Raw genomic sequence first — 13209 nt, forward strand, 5'->3', positions numbered from 1 at the left:
TTTCTCAGTTTCAAAGATGACTTCCCCTGAGGTGTGGACAAGGTGACGATGCTATTCATTTCTCCGCCCCTCCGTTGTCCACACCCACTTTGTTGCCCATCTCCCTCCCATTCCCCCTTCCCTACTTTAAAATTTTAAAAAAAATTGATTTATTTGGACTAGCAAAGGAACATTGGAGCATTGGACTAACCTTCGCCGTTGATTTGAGTACGGTCCTGATTTTCTTTTTCCTGACATATTATTTCCTGTTAGTGATATTTCATTGCCTACTCCAATTTGTAAGAGACAAAATGTAGGAAAAGGGCAAGGCCTTGAATAGGCATTCTCTGATATGGTTCCCACAAACAATCCACCCTATGGGCAAATTTTCCCTATTTTTCCTCAGAGATTGAAAGAAGAGGAATGTTTACATACAAATGAACTCTGAAGGATTCACATAGCCCTCATGTTCCTCCTTTCCCCCTCCCATCCCCCCATTCTACCAACCATTTCCCTACTGTTCAATTTTTTTAATGTATTTATTTGGATTAGTGAAGGAGCATTGGAGTGTTGCCTCCCTGTTGATTTGTTAGTGCAAAATTAATAGCAGAGAGGATGGGGGATCTCACTGTTTTGGAGGGGTGTTGCCTGTATGGAGGATTGCGGTAAGGGTTGTGGCATCCATTTTGAGTAGATTAACATTTCTCTATGCATAATGCCAGACTAGACACATGTGTGCTAGAGAATGGTCATTTCCTAAACCTTCCCAGAAATCCCCTTGGTGTTTGAATACAAGAATCACACAAAGAGGAAACTATTCAAAAATGAACCCAGTGAGATGGAAGCCAATCGCAGCGCACCTTTGCATCAATGCTAGCGTGTATGCACAAAAACAAAAAAGAGGAGAGGAAGAGGGATGAGCATCACAGGCATTCAAAGCTAATAGGTTTTCAATGAAAATCCAGTGTGAGGCTACAAAAAAAATACCAAGTCAGACCTTTAGTGCACCTAGCTCAGCACTGTGTACTCTGACAGGAAGCAGCTCTCCTGTCAGGCAGAGATGGGTCATCCCTGAGATAACTTTAGGCAGAGATGCTTGGGACTGAATCTGAGACCTTCTGCATGCAAAGCATGCGCTCTGCTAATGAACCTTACTTCTCCCTATAAAAAATCCCTCCTGTGAGCCTTGCAAGTGCTTCCTCCCGTTGCTCTGCTTGGCAATGAAGCTAGTTCTTTATTTTAAATAGTACAAGTGGAACAAAAAAGGCAAGAAAGCTGTTAAAAGAAGGTATTGAATCTTAGTTGAGGCAAACAAATTAAGAAGGCTTTATTTACACTTGATAAACTAGAAATGGCATCAGGGTGAGTTAATATTACAAACTATTAATGAAAGACTCACTAAATGAAACAAATCACATAATAGATCACAGCAAAGTGATTCTGTGTAATGAATACTGATACCAACTGAACTCATCTATGCTCTCTGGGGATACAATTTTAAATTCATTTCAGTATGTGCCATAGCAGTGCAAGCACAGAGAGAACCTTCAGAAGAACTAAATTAAAACTCTCTTCCTTCACTCAGTCAAAGGAAATCATGCAGTAGGTCTTACAACTAATGATCTGTAAGGCAGACCAAAAAAACCCACCTAATTTGCAAGAAGCCAACCAATAAATCTTGGCTTTCAAATGGTTTCTTTACTACAACAACCATAATTGTCTCTCCTTTGATATCTCTGTAACCAAAGTTCATTAAATCAGTGCCTGACAATGCAGTCCTAAGCAAAGTTATACTCTTCTAAGTTCATTGACTTCAGTGGACTTCGAAGGGTATACCTTTGTTTAGGATTGCACCCTGAGATACATAAACATAATAATTGGATCTACCATGTTATTGCTTCAAACTAAAACTAAGCACTGATACTATCAACAGACACCTTGCTCCATATGTCCTCCAATACGTGCATGAAAGCAGGCTGTGGGCAGTACTGAAAGTGTACATTATGAGCTACCAGCATCTATTCTGAACCAGGGAATTATGAAATTTGGTTGCATTTGTAATCATATTGGAATGTTGATGGAATCTTGCAACTAGGATTTTTACAAGATTTCTTGTTCAGGTTTTGGCTGGAGGTGGGGAAGGCAGGGGCAAAATAGCTACATCTATAGCAGCAGAATACACATGGCATGTGGTCACAGGGAGGTGTTCATAGCTGTCAAAAACATAAATTCCCAATGCGGCAGCTACATGACTGCTCAGCAGTGCAAAGGTGCTTGTATCAGTTCACAAGAGAGAAATCTACCTTTGAAAAAATTCAGTCACAAATTTCTTTTTCTTTCTTTTTTTAGAAAAGTTCCTTCTAATCCAAAATATTGTGAAAAGACAAGCTCACAAAGCCATATTGCAACACTCATTCTGTTTTATTTTGCATTTGTAAAAAGGTATTCAAGATCCTTAAATGTTCACTCGAATTTTTAAATGCGATACATTGTTTTGATATTTGTTCACGAGATAATTACAGTTCTCTCACAAGTAGGAAATATAAACAAACCACTTGAGTCTAGAAGCATCTTAAATGGAATTCCCAGAAAAATATTACACATAAAGCTGCACTACAGTGTGTCCATCACCTTCATCTTCAGCCAGCCACCTTTTGAAGAAAACATGGTTTAAAAAATTGTTAGACTAGGAAGTGCAAAAAACCTAAATCACCATGAATAGATGCCTGTTACTATGTCTATTGATACTGGGAAGCCAGAGCACTGAATATGACTTGAACACATGAAGCTGCCATATACTGAATCAGACCCTGGGTCCATTAAAGTCAGTATTGTCTACTCAGACTGGCAGCAGCTCTCCAAGATCTCAGGCAGAGGTCTTTCACATCACCTACTTGCCTAGTCCCTTTAACTGGAGATGCCAGGGATTGAACCTGGGACCTTCTGCACGCCAAGCAGATGCTCTACCAATGAGCCATGGCCCTTCCCCCCTTGATCCAAGCAACTGTAAATTGGAATCTTCAGCAATTACTAGTAGTTATTGTTTACAAAGTACAGAGTACAGAGAGAGTTTAATACGGTCCAAGACCAGCATAAAAACATACCAGATATACATACATAACATAACACATATAAAAGTGCATCAAGTGTGAGCCCCTATAACATCTTACAATCTCTCACTCATAAAAGCCGTTAAGCGCTTAATTAAAAATATTACATGTTTGGAATTAGTAAAAATATAAATATAAAATTGTTCAACCATTAAGTTCGACCCATGCACGCCTGGTCCTCATTGCTTGCCACCCAAATTTGGCCACTTTAAAAGTTATCTCCATATCTTTGTCTGAGAGCATGTTAGAAAGACTAAAGGCTCTGGATCGCCCTGGGAGGTCCGATAATACAGAAAGAATGGCTTCTCGTATCTTGTTGTAGATTTTGCATTCAAACACAATGTGCTCGAGGGTCTCAGTACTCCCATCAGAGCAGGGGCATAATCGTCCTGCATATGGTATCTTTTTGTATCTCCCTTCCAAGACGGCTGAAGGGAGTGCGTTACAACGCATCAGGGTGAAAGCCCTCCTGTATTCTGGCCTATCTAAGTGGGAAAGGTAAGACATCGGGACCACGTTGGTAAGAGTGCTGCAGTTGTAGCACATGTTTTTGATTCTACTTAGGTCATGCTGCCTTTCCACGTCCAGAACTCTTTGCCTGATCAGGGCTCTGGCCTGTGGATAGTCCATTGATAGGAGCAGATATTGTGAGAGACCATAGTAGCCTAGTTTTTTCATCAGATTTTTCAACCAGGGGGAAACAAAAGTGTCATATAAAATTAAGTTACCAAGTCCTTTGGGACGTGAAGCTATTTTGAGCCAATAGGAGATCGAGACAATCCACATCCTTGCTTCAATCGTTACTTCCCCTGTCTCCATTCGAATTGCAGCATTAGATACACTGGGAGGGACTTGTAGTACAGCCCTCAGGAATTTGGATTGGATTTTCTCCAACCTGGAGTAATTTGCTGTGTTAATAAGCGGCCCCCCATATAACATTTGGGAAAGGGTTTTGGCTTTATATAACTTAACAGCAGCTGTTACCGAGCGTCCTCCCTTTGTCCAGAAAAATTTTAATATAGCTGCGGCACTTTTTTGGGCATTGGCGGAGACATGGGCTATGTGAGAATTCCTTAATCCTGTTGCCTGAAAGACCACACCCAGGTATTTATAGCAGTGTACCTGCTCTATCTTTATCCCATTCAGACTCCAGGAGTGCAGTTTTGGTTTATTGGCAAAGACCATTACTTTAGTTTTTGAGTAATTAACCTCTAGTTGATTGTCAGTGCAATAGATCGCAAGCAGGCGCAATGCCCTCCTGATGCCAATAGATGTTCTAGAAAGAAGAACGGCATCGTCTGCATATAGTAGCAGGGGAATGTGCCTATCCACCAGTTTTGGGGGGTGCAGCTCTTGCTTGTTTAAATATGCTGCCATATCGTTGATGTAAAAATTGAACAATAATGGCGCTAGTATGCAGCCCTGTTTGACCCCCTTCCTTGTTACAATGGGATCAGTTAGCTGCCCTTGATGGTTACATCTTACCCGTATTGTGGTTCTTTCATATAGGGCTCGAATCAGAAACAGAAGCCGTCTAGTAGCTATTGTTTGGGAGTACAGGTGGCAAAAGTATAGAAGTATGCAGAACTGTAGATTTGTTGAAGGTTTACCACTAACTAGGGCCAAATTGTGTTCAAGTAGAATTTCATGAACACCCACCAAAATACAACAATCCAGCCTCTCAGAATAATTAAAATATTATTTACTTAATATAACTTTGTTTCAGAAAATTAGTGTCGGGTTCAAGCATCTTGTTTGCCTTTTAATACTTATACATATGATGCATCAACAAAACCAAACAAAACACCGTTCTTCTGCCCATAATAACATTTGTTACTCTGTTACGGAAAATTTACAGTCCTTAAAACTATAAGAGCCAAATGAGTGGGGGAGGTCCTTACACAGGAATTAGTGGTATGGATGCAAGTGTGTGTTTGCAATACCACCATAAAGGCAATTCTGTATGTGCTAGTTAAGTACATAACCTTTTGTATCTGTCCAGGAGGCACAGAAAGAACATTCACTTGTCAGGGATACTCTAGGCTGATCCTGTACTGAGCAACAGGTTGGACTAGATGGCCTGTATGGCCCCTTCCAACTCTATGATTCTTTGTAAACAGCATGGCTGCTAAATACCTCGGATTTATGCTTACATCTTATATGCTTACAACAATATGTCCCATTACACTGTATGATAAAGTAGGCCAGGTAACTTGGCTACCTCATCCCTATATGTGACGTGCTGGTGACCAGGTCTCCACTGGAGTTGACTGAAAGTACTAAGAGCCATTAGGCTCCTCCATTTGTTCATATGCTGAGGTGAAGGCACACTAGAGTTCAGTATCTTAATGAAATTCCTCTCTTTTTCCAGGATGTGCCTTACCTTTGGAAAGGGGACAAAAGCACCACCAATTCAACTGTCTACTGTTGTGCTCTAATTACAGTGCAACAGATTTTCTCTCCCATGGAGACTCAAAGTGGCTTACAACATTGGTCTCTTTCTCCATTTTATCTTCATAACAACCCTGTGGGATAGGTTAGGCTGAGAGAGTGACTGGTACAAAGTGACATAACAAGCTTCATTTGGGGGAAAGAACTAGACATCCTCCTTTCTCAGTAACTTGTCTCTGATCCCTACTGGGATCCTTGTAATTGCTCTTAGGGTCAAATTACATATGAAGAGAAATTCCAGTGTCTGTTATAGCCTTTAGTCAAGGTTGACTCAGCCTTCCATCCTTCCAAGGTCACTAAGATGAGTACCCAGCTTGCTGGGGGTAAAGGGAAGATGACTGGGGAAGGCACTAGCAAACCACCCTGTAAACAAAGTCTGCCTAGGAAACGTCAGGATTTGACATCACCCCATGGGTCAGGAATGACCTGGTGCTTGCACAAGGGACCTTTACCTTTTTACTTTCACTCACATTCACACACCCCTCCCTGTCTGTCTCAGTTGTTCCTTGGAGATATGCATGAGTTTCTCCTCCAGTTCCTCTGTTAACCTGATTCTTCCCGCTCCCCTGAGCTCAGCCCGCTTGAAATCCCCATACAAAAGGCAAAGTGTGGGACACAGAAGCTTGGTTTCGCTCACAGCAAGCAGACAGCCAATTACAAAGCAGCATGTCAAGGGGTGGGGATTCACATGCTTCCTGCTTCCTCAGAGTTCTTTCTGAGCAGAAGGCTTTTAAAAATGAGGCTTTGATCCCCTCCCCCGTTCCTTTCAAATAGCTCAATTTTTTGTTCTTAAAATGCTCTTAAAATGCTTTTTATGTGGCAATTGTTTTTTTTGGGGGGGGGACTTTTCTCTCATTACAGGCAATTACAAAGCAGCATTTCAAGGGGTGGGGATTCAAATACTTCCTGATTTGAGCTTGGAAACTGCTGGTGAATAGACTCCCAACAGAAAAGTGTGGGTCCAGCTAGCAACAAACCTCAGGTAAAACTCCCATGCTTAAGTGCCCAATATTAAATTCTTTAAAAGGTTAACAATATATAGGCATATAGTAAAAATCATTTAAAATATCTAATTTAAAAACTGGGAAACAAACCTATTGCAACTGAAGCAGTACTGTTCACTTGTAGACACATCTGTGATTTCTAATTTTTCCAGAAACCAGCCACTTCCTGTTAAGAAAGAGCAAATGTGAGCAAATGTGTATACCTTTGAGTACAAAGAACATTAAAGGATAGTACTCCGTATTAAGTCTCAAGCAGTCAGCAAGTATTAATGTTTATTGAACATTGTTAAAATTTTTGGAGCAAAGTGGTACTGCTAAAAAATTTGAAACAAACTGTGCAATCCTGAGGGGGGGATGCGCTTAGAAGCCAGTGTGACTTCCCCACACTGGTGTTTGTGCCACTTGCACTGTGCAAACGGGCACAGGCGCCAGTGTAGGGAAACCTCTGTGGAGGCTGCTGCAGTTCCTAGGATTGCACTGTTATTGTTATAGCTCAAGGCCTATCAAGTGCTTTTAATAAATGATGCTATTTATTTTTATTTTCATCATTTACAAGGAAAGGATGACATTTACCATCTCAAATTGGTCAATAATCAAAAGAAAATCTTTGGCACACTCATTGGAGAAAAGATCTACGGTAATTTCACTCATTATCACCATTTATCATTAAAAAAGCAAGGTTAGAGACTCACAGACCTATAGCCTTCTAAGCTCACAATGGATTTAGAAGGGTGTAACTCTGATGAGTACCCAGCTTGCTGGGGGTAAAGGGAAGGTGGCTGGGGAAGGCACTGGCAAACCACCCCGTAAACAAAGTCTGCCTAGTAAACGTCGGGATGTGATGTCACCCCATGGGTCAGGAATGACCCGGTGCTTGCACAGGGGACCTTTACCTTTTACCTTAACTCTGATGAAGGTTGCATTGGTAATGAGGAAACAATGGCAAGGTGGGTTTGTTTTCACTTGATAGTAGGTCTGCTTGCAGGTAAGCATTCCAGCTTGTTGAATGAAATGGATGGCCACGGTACTGAGTTGTAGACAACTGTGACAGTGGGTAGATACCTCAAGTGGCAGACTGGCACAACAGGCTTGGTGCTTATCCATCAATACAACTGTTTTTTGGGTAGGTGCGCAACCTGCTGCTTAATTCAAGCATTGGTCTGGTATGCATGCACAAATAAATCCCTGCTATTTCAAATGACACCTCCTCAGTTGAAATTTACGTAGGGAAATAAAACATATTCTTTGACTATAATGAATGTTTATTGGCACTGATTCTTGGAATGAAATAAATGTGTTAAAGTATCTGCAAGAGTTTCAGAGAAATCATAATAGATTAATTAAAATGCCCGAAAAACGATTTATTTCTTCACGGTTTTGAGCATTTGAACACATGAAGCTGCATTACAATGAATCAGACCGCTGATCCATCAAACTCAGTATTGTCTGCTCAGACTGGCAGCAGCTCTCCAGGGTATCAGGTAGAGGTCTTTTACATCACCTACTGCCTGATCCTTTTAGCTTGGATAAACTGGGGATTAAACCTGGGACCTTCTGCATGCCAAGCAGAGGCTCTACCACTGAGCCACTTTCTCACTGTCATGGTAAATACTGATATTTACCTGTAAATGATGGAAATCTGAATAGAATTAATTCTGTTGAAGCCAATTATTGAATAAACTGATAGTTGCGAAAAGTGATTCTGTCCCCAAGTTTGCTTTAAGTTTCTTGAAAGTTATTGGGGGCGGGGGGGGGGGGTGAAATACAGTGCAAACTTGTGATTACTTCTGTTTTTGCCAAAACTGGATTGAACAGTTAGTAAGTTAAATGAAGCAAAGAACTAGGCATTATGGAAATAATGCAAATTTTGATTTTTCTCTTTTCATCCAATTTAAAATGTTAACTAATAGGACAATAGTATGCTGCTAAATGAATTTTCTTTTTCTGCTAAAACAATACAGCAACTCTTGAACTGTATAAGTAAAACAGGCAATTTTTTTAAGGAAAATCAATTCTCTTAGTAAACCCAGGAAAACAAATTTCTCCTTGAATGCATTTACTTAGATCTGTATAAATTAAAATGCATAACTTCAGTGTGTCTCAGCATCAGATTTATATACCAATTAAATAAAGTTTCCTTCAGCATCAGATTTATACACCAATTAAATAAAGTTTCCTTATTCACGAATTTAACTTTTGGCATGCATTTATGTTACATAAAAATCAATGTAACAGGCAACACATTTCAGAAGACAGCACTCCAATCAAATTCTAAGTTTATTGAAACAGCAAATTTCTGTCCATGGAATGTGACTCTCACCTCTCCTCTCCTACTGAAGACCAAAATGCCCCCAAGATGCTATGGGGGGGGGGCTGTACCACATTAGATTTCACATGGGGAAATCATACTCTTAGCAATCATGTAAACTCTAATTGTTGATTCTCATGTTATTATGAGAATCCAGCGTAGGGCGACAAAGCTGTTAAGGGGTCTGGAGACCATGTCCTATGAGGAGAGGTTGAAGGAGTTGGAAATCTACATTGGAGAAGAGATGCTTGCAAGGTAATATGATTGCCCCCTTCCAATTCCTAAAGGGATACCATGTAGAGGATGGGAAGGATATATTTTCAGTTGTGTTGGATGACAGGACTCAGATTAATGGATATAAACTACAACAAGCTCTGGTTCCCGCCTCAACGAGAGCCATGTTTGCTGCCCGCGGCAAGAGAGAGGGGCCAGAGCACTGGGAGCCGGGAGATAAAATGGCCAGCCGGCCGACATGTGCATTTGCGTGCACTTGTCGACTCATGCCGGTCCTGGTTTCCCTGGCAACAGCCTCCCATTGGCTGGAGCCTGGGGCCGTGGGCGGGAGTTTGGAGGGGGTGGGGCAACCCCCTGACAGTATATAACAGGAGGCGCACTCGCCTCCAGCTCACTCCGTCTTTGTTTTTGAAGACGGAAGGAGTGGAGGACTAGAGAGCGAGCGGTCTGAGTGTGAGAGAGAGCGGACAAGCAAGAGAGGCAGTACAAGAGAGCGGACAAGTGAGAGAGAGGTACTTTGCCGAGTGGACAAGCACAGATAGAAAGAAAGGGAGTGGACAAGAATAGATAGAAGTCGGAGAGCAAGGGGGACATATTTCGGGTTGCAGAGAAGGGTGGCCGGGCAGCCATTGCCACTGCACTTCAAAGGCAATACAAATACTGCTTTTTGGGAGCCAGCTTTCTGGCCGAATCAGCCAAATCCCACCCCACCGCGCATAGCTTCCTCGCAACAGGAGGCGGTTTATTGTTCTGGCCCTCCTGTTGGAAGGGTCATCAGTTCAGCCCTCAGGTTACGCAAGGCTGTCTCCATTGGTGTTGAAACACATTGAAAGACAGCAACCCAGCCAGTGGTAGAGAACGTATATTGCAGAAGCAAGCCGAGTTCAGGCAAGCATATATATATTAGTGATCAAATAATACAGTAGGTGAACGGGCCCATCGCACAATAGTGAACAGGATTCAGTATGTCTCCTAAACGGAAAAGCACCTCTAATGCCAGCAAGCCCACCCCTCGTACTAGGGGAAGGGCCGGGGCAGCCAGGCGGTCCTGGGCAAGCCTTCCTACATCCAGTCGCTCTGCCAGCCCATCCCAGGTAAGGGCTATCACCAGGTCCACCAGTATAAGCACCACTGTAGATGGTTGTAGCCATTCTAAAACACCCACGAAGACTGCGGGGCGGGCTTCCACTGGCACCTGCGTTGCACCCAGAATGGGTAGTGCTGCCCGCTTGGGCGGGAGGTCTCAAATGGCCTCAGCCTCAGTCTTGGCCCCAGCTACCACTACTGGTCCTAGGGGTAAGCCACGTACGGCCACCCTTCGGGACCTCTCATATGCTGTAGAGAAGCTATCGAACACCGTGAGCAGGCTTAATGCTCAGCAGTCAGAGAATGAAGATGCCCCCAGCCCCAGTGGCAGTGGGACATCTAGAGACCGGCCAGACACCCCCAGAAAGAGGAAGAGGGGACCCTCTTCTTCCAGCTCACCAGATTCCAGTGAGGAGCTTCACTGGGCTAAGCGCAAGGGCCAACCTGCCAAAAAGAAAGGCAGGAAGAGGGTGGCCGGAAGGGCTAGGACGGCTGCGTCCGATTCTTCGACCTCTGATGGTGAGACATTTTCCTCTAGCGATTCCTCTCAAAGCAATGGGGAGGATTACTGGCTAGCAGCAGCCTCAGTTCAAGGTTTACCGGCTTGGTCCCTCAGGCGCAGGCGTCGCCAGGCAAAAAGACAGGGGGAAGGTGAGGCAAGTGATGCGTGGGAGCCCCCACAACTAGACAGGGGTTTCTTCCTCCCTCCCATGTTTCAGGATGAGGAAGATCCCCCCCCCCGGGATCCACCTGCCCAGAAGGTTGAGGGAAGATATCCTCAACGGGTACTATATAGACGTACTCGGCCTTAGCAAACCTGAGGTAGAGGAAGGGCGCAGATCCAGGTCCACACATAAGGATAAAAAGAGGGACAAGCTTAGGGTAGCAGACAAGTCATTCGACAAATGGTTAGCAGGCTATACCATTGGAGTTCACATGGCAGCTATATCTTTTCCAAAGCCCACGGGTTCCCTGACCCATGCGGGTCTTTCCGGGCGAGGAGAGCCATGAAGGGCTGGCAGCGAAGCACACCGGCCACCAGAGATGGCAGGAGGCCTGTTACTTTTGCCATGCTTGCCAGGATTAACTCTTGTCTCCCCTGGAAATGCAGGTCACCTTACGAGGCCGTTTTGTTCAAGGCAGCATTGACCATCGCTTTCTTTGGGGCTCTCAGGGTCAGAGAACTAGTAGCCCAATCCCGGCATGACGGGTCCGGGAGGGCACTGAGACTGAGGGATGCTTGCATTTCCTCTACGTCATTAACGCTGGTGATAAGATGGTCCAAAACGGACCAGGACGGTAAAGGGGCATCGTTTCAGCTACATGCCACAGGCACAACAGGGCCATGCCCACGCAGGGCATTGGCGCAGTTTTTAAAAGTCCGCCCGAGAGGCGACGGATATTTGTTTATCCATGCAGACAGTATGCCATTGACGAGATTCCAGTTCGTCAGTGTGTTCTGAGCCACAACTGATAGGTTGGGGTTCCCTGCATTGGAATATGGGGACACTCCTTTCGCATAGGAGCAGCCACCCTGGCAGCCGGGGCCGGTCTGGCAATGGAATGGATACAAGCCATTGGTTGGTGGCTTTCAGCGGCATACAAAACTTATGTCTGGCCTGACCAGGTTTTCTTTTAATTGTGCTTATGAGTTTCAGGACATTGTCGAACGGTGTGGATTGTGGGCCACAGCATCGTTTTTTGGAATGGAAGGTATGCCACGGCGGCTGGATGGGGATGGCATTTGGGCCTGGAGCGAGCTGTCCGGATTTGTTGGCTGGGTCAATGGGGCATCCGATGGCATTCGTTAATGCCAGTGATGTGGCAGCTGTTGAAGGAGCACGAGGCCCCTCACGGTTTGGTTCTCCAATTGGGGGAGAACGATCTGTGCAGCACATGGGGAAAAGACCTTACAAAGGAAGGCTGCCGGGACTTGGCAGCCTTGTCAGCAGCTTGTCCGGGCATGGTAATCTGTTGGTCGGATCTGCTGGAAAGGAGGTCTTGGAGAGGTGCCTGCAACGTCAAGCGTATAGATGTGGCAAGGAGAAAGGTCACCAACGCAATTGGTAGAGTGGTGATCCGACTGGGCGGAACGGTAATAATGTCAATGGGACATTTCTTTCCGCATGGCAGAATTATACCGTTGGGATGGCGTGCACCTCACCAGCTGGGGCATGGATCTTTGGCTCCAGAACATTCGAGGAGACCTGATGAATTGGCTTCAGCTGTGAGATGTGGCGGAAGCTGCACTGGCCTGTGAGTAAAAGGGGCCCAGCGCAGCTTTTTGGTGGTTAGGCATGGGGATGTGTCAGTTCGGTAGGAAAAGCGAACTGGAGGGGTCGCTTTCCTAACTTTGGGAATCCCAATACGGGGTTTTGGGGAGAGGAAGGGCAGGTGGTTTGCCTCTCCCCAAGTGGTGGGCAAAACACCCAGTGGCGATCGTCCTGGTGTCTTCTGGGTCCGCCATTCCGGTTGCTCACAACGGGACCGCTGTGGGAGGGGTTGGCATCAGGCCGCATTGGGGTCGGCCTGGGCACCTGACACATCATACATTGGGGTCGCAGCTGTTGCCAATTCCAAGTTGTGGCCGATTACATTCCAATTATCATTTCTATCTCTAACTGTTATGTAAATTGTTGTTTAATAAAGATGGGTTGTAATGAATTGCCAATCAAGAAGTTTATTACTTTTAACGGTAGCGTGGCCGAATTCCCTCCCATTCAGCCCTGGATCAGCAAAGGAGGTTTCGCCTAAATTTGAGGGAAAACTTCAAGACAGAGAGGTGTGTTCAACACTGGAACAGTCTCCCTCATAAGATGGTAGATTCTCTGTTGTTGAAGATTTGTTAAGTATCTACTGGGTACCTACTTATAGCTGTAGTTCCTGCATTGGACTAGATGGCCCTGGTGGATCCTTCCAACTTTGAAATTAAATAAATAAATATTCGAGAGCTGCGTTTCTGCACTAATTATTTGTAACATTTAATGAAATGTCTTATCTTTTGTGTCTGCATTATTTTTTCTCCATTTGGTCTTGG

General features: G+C 44.3%; 1 protein-coding gene across 1 annotated transcript in view; it reads right to left on the reverse strand.

Annotated features, from left to right (window-relative positions):
- Nucleotides 1–2560: 2560 nt before the first annotated feature.
- RP1 (RP1 axonemal microtubule associated) overlaps nt 2561–13209 on the reverse strand; it is a 219783-nt gene continuing 209134 nt past the window's right edge. The window contains exons 57-58 of the mRNA XM_056854917.1: nt 6635–6710; nt 2561–2630 (exon numbers count right to left, since the gene is read on the reverse strand). Coding sequence (XP_056710895.1) covers nt 2576–2630; nt 6635–6710 — 131 coding nt within the window. The 3' untranslated portion in view covers nt 2561–2575. The remainder of the gene's footprint in view (nt 2631–6634; nt 6711–13209) is intronic.

Source organism: Euleptes europaea, chromosome 8 (genome assembly GCF_029931775.1).
Source record: "Euleptes europaea isolate rEulEur1 chromosome 8, rEulEur1.hap1, whole genome shotgun sequence".
Lineage (NCBI taxonomy): Eukaryota > Metazoa > Chordata > Lepidosauria > Squamata > Sphaerodactylidae > Euleptes > Euleptes europaea.